General features: G+C 36.5%; 1 protein-coding gene across 1 annotated transcript; it reads left to right on the top strand.

Moving 5' to 3' along the window:
* Window positions 1–458: 458 nt before the first annotated feature.
* LOC149541594 (protein TIFY 10b-like) lies at window positions 459–2,922 on the top strand. Its single transcript, XM_089796787.1, has 5 exons — window positions 459–595; window positions 687–956; window positions 1,535–1,866; window positions 1,956–2,103; window positions 2,189–2,922. The coding sequence occupies exons 2-5, from the start codon at window positions 842–844 to the stop codon at window positions 2,248–2,250; spliced, it is 657 nt and encodes a 218-aa protein (XP_089652913.1). The 5' UTR covers window positions 459–595; window positions 687–841; the 3' UTR covers window positions 2,251–2,922.
* The last annotated feature ends 839 nt before the right edge of the window (window positions 2,923–3,761 follow it).

Raw genomic sequence — 3,761 nt, 5'->3', positions numbered from 1 at the left:
CCCACATTGACATGTGGCATGACCTTGTACCAACTTGGTGTTCCCACATTTACACATGAATTGTGGTGGCCAATGAGTTTAAAATGTAAGGGCAAAGAACATTCCCTCATTTGCAAAATATAAAGTGAGACAACCTATAACAATACAATTTTCAATGTTGACACATGAAAAATGCTCATACTTTGCTTGTTAAGCATATCATCCTTTGCATGCATAAATCGACGTTTGCCCCCAGCATAAACGCACAACACATTGATCTTTTGTTTTTTCACTATCACAATTTATACGAATTTAATATTTGTTGTTAAATATTTAGAATGCGAAAGACAAATAGTTGGTAACTCTTCGTACATACGCTTGTTTCGGGGAAACGTGCTATTTCCACAGTCCAAAGCGGGGAAGCTTCTCGATTTTACTGTTGCTCCACTATAAATACGCTTCGACACCGACTCTTTGTCACAACGCGTGGTATTCGCTTGTACAGCTCGGCGCCTTCTTCGGTTGAACCTCTAAATTATACACGACATTCCCATCCGATTCACACTTTTCACCACCAGCTCCACAATTTCCTTTTAATGAGTGAATTCAGCACATGGTAAACCTAATTTTGATGAACAATACTTTTCTGAATGACACGTAATTTCCCTTCTTCTCACACATGCTCTTTACATGTCAAATTGCCGCAGTACGCCTCACGTTTCCTAGCTACTTTGGAATACCGGCCATTGTTGTCCTCCGGTTTCTGGATTCTTTTAAATATCATACCTGCTGTGAAACTTCTCATTGCTGAATTATTTGTAGAGATACTCATTGGATTGAGTTAGATCTGATTTGATTAGAAATGTCTGAGCCTCAGCTGGTCACAATCGACTTCTTAGGAATTGGCAGTGGTGAGACTGCCACAGAGAATACCAGTTCTGCCATGGATTGTCAGCGACAAGTTATCAAAAGACGAGGTAAGTCGATTTCTTCAGTTTTGTTTCATCAAATATCTGTAAATCTTCAATATTTACAGGAAATTTCATCAAATACCTTTAAATTATCATCGGTGTTTGCTTCAATATTTACAGGAATTTTCATCAAATATTTTTGAATCCTTCGATCTGTGCTTCAGTATGTACGGCGATATTATCAACTGGCTTTTAAACCTTTATATTGATATTGATGACAATCTGTGCATCAATATTTACAGGAAAATTCAACAAATAACTTGAAGTCCTTAATATTCATCCTGATGACGATTTGTACTTTAATATTATAGGAATATTCAACAAGTATCTTAAAATGCTTTATGTTACTATTGATGTCGATTTGTGCATCATTATTTACAAGAATATTCATGAAAATCGTTGATTCGTATTATTAATTTTTACACCGATTAGTGCTTCAATATTTGCAAAATTCATCAAATGTCTTTAAATCTTTAATGTTGACCTTGATGTCGATTTTGCAACAATATTTACAGGAATATTCATCAATATCTTTAAATCCTTAATATTGATCTTGATCTTGGTTTGTGCTTCAACATTTTCAGGAATACAGTCTTGCTTGGGAAAGATTAAACCACATATGCTGCAACAAGTGCTCGCTGATGGATATTTGAGCAATACAGAGCATTCTAAGGGGGAGATTCACTGCGGGGTTTCTGAGGATTCAAAGACCATGGAATTGTTTCCGCAACGCGCAACAGGAACTCGATCGGACAGTGAAGACGGCCAAAAGCCTGTTCAATGTACACAACTCAACCTTTCTGAAACAGCTTCCGCTGCATTGAATGTCGAACCCCCTACCAAACCCTCATCTTCTCAGCTAATGCTTTTCTACAACGGAGCAATATATTTCTACGACGACGTTTCGGCTGATAAAGTAAGAAGTATTCTTAAAATAAAGATTTTTTACACCGCGGAATTTTACTTGCCTTGCAATATGGAACTCACTGTCTGATTCATTTACAGGCAAAGGCTATAATGACTTTGGCAGCCGGTAACGAAAATACTACAAATATTTCAAGTTGTGCCGCTTTATCAAAAGGATTACAAGAAAATGTTTCCGGTCCAGAAGGATCTGCAAATCAAAGACATCCTCTTAGCATATCACAATGGAGTAAGTGCCCGAATTGAATTTGTTACAATATTAGTATAGAACATTGCTTTCAATGGATTAACGAGTTAATGAATCTGTAATGCAGAACTTCCAATAGCGAAGAAAAAATCGCTTCAACGCTTTCTCCAGAAACGGAAGACGGGATAGATCGAGCTTCTTGTTTGATTTGCGATGGAGATTGACAGACAAGCAAAGTGAACATTTTGAACAGTAAATTTAGTGAATCTGTACTCTGTTAGCGCGGATTTCATGGGATAATTTCCCTACAAGAGCTCATAAAAAAAAACGCTGCACAATTGTTTATTTGTTGAAAGGAATTTTGTTTCCCTTTGCCAGTCAAAAAATGTGGAACGTTGCTTTCTTCGTTTGAAAACTACTTCCCTAAACTTGAGAAGATCCGATGGGAAAGATTCCCACGTTTTTTGACTGATTCTTCTCTTGTGATCTGTCGGAGTAATGAAGAACAACCGTAACAGATCAAACCATCGTCCATTGACGGAATTTTAGTTTGTATATTATTTGACACGCAGAAATTCAATCTCTATTGTATTTGACTCATGATCAGTTATTGACTAATCAAGAGTTTCAATATATACTTGTGCTATAAATTAAGTTCAACGATCCATTTAGGAAATGTTTATTGGCTATAGCGCAAGTACTACAGGTTCTCGGAACGATGTAATTTGACTGACCAATTAAAGTCAAACTCAATGGTTGTATAGATACCACAAATTTCTTCAACACTACTCTTTGACTAGGACTTGTATCTTTGTTCAAAACAATATGATAATATGTTTCTTTGTGTGCATTTCTATTTAAGTTTGGACTCGCTTCGCTTCTTATGTTGAATGTAATGATTTTTGTTCAAAACGTGATGATGATATATTTCTTTGTGTGCATTTTCATATGATATATTTCTTTGTGTGCATTTTTATATAAGTTTTGTTGGTTAAAAAATAAATTATTTTAAAAACTTTTTTGATTGTTTGTTCTGAATAGATTTGGTTTTATCAAATTCAGATATATCAATGACAACATTATTGTTGTTTGGGAGGGTATGGAATGGGCCCATCGATCTAAGCAGCAAGCTCTCTTTTTCAAAATTGATTTTGCCAAGGCTTATGATCATATAAAATGGCCTTTCATTCTTGCTATGCTTCAAGCCTTAGGATTTGGTCTAGTTTTCCTCCAATTAGTGGAAATGCTCTTCAGGGATGCTTTTGCTTGCATCACTATCAATGGCAGGCAATTTGAGGCATTTGGTCTCTTCAAGTCCATCCGCTAAGGATGTCCTCTGGCTCAATTTCTATGCTCTTGTTGTTGAGGGGTGCTTACCAATTCCATCTCCTCTCCTCATGTTAGGGGCATTGCCCTACTTGGGTATCCTACTCAGCTTGTCAATGAGCACTTTGTTGATGATTCATTCCTCACACTTATTGAAAATAACGATAATGTCTTGAATGCCCTTCAATGTCTTGAGACCTTCTGTTTGGCTTTTAGGTCTATCATCCAATGGCATAAAACTTTATGCTATGGGCAGTTAATTCTTCCAGCTCCACCTTGGCTTCCCCACTACTAGTGGAAACACAATGAGATCTTTCAATTTCTAGGTACTCCCTTTATTTTTTAAGCTTCAACTATTGATCTTTGGACCATTA

Source organism: Cupressus sempervirens, chromosome 8 (assembly GCF_028749045.1).
Source record: "Cupressus sempervirens isolate cs-2001-9-10 chromosome 8, ASM2874904v1, whole genome shotgun sequence".
Taxonomy (NCBI): Eukaryota; Viridiplantae; Streptophyta; class Pinopsida; order Cupressales; family Cupressaceae; genus Cupressus; species Cupressus sempervirens.
Note: the sequence above shows the minus strand (reverse complement) of the source record. Positions and strands in the feature narration are given on the sequence as shown.

Bases quoted from the DNA above. Each gene is read 5' to 3' on its own strand.
- LOC149541594 (XM_089796787.1), top strand. From the start codon at position 842: ATGTCTGAGCCTCAGCTGGTCACAATCGACTTCTTAGGAATTGGCAGT. The intron at 957-1,534 runs GTAAGTCGATTT...CAACATTTTCAG, and splicing joins ACAAGTTATCAAAAGACGAG to GAATACAGTCTTGCTTGGGA. The intron at 1,867-1,955 runs GTAAGAAGTATT...ATTCATTTACAG, and splicing joins ACGACGTTTCGGCTGATAAA to GCAAAGGCTATAATGACTTT.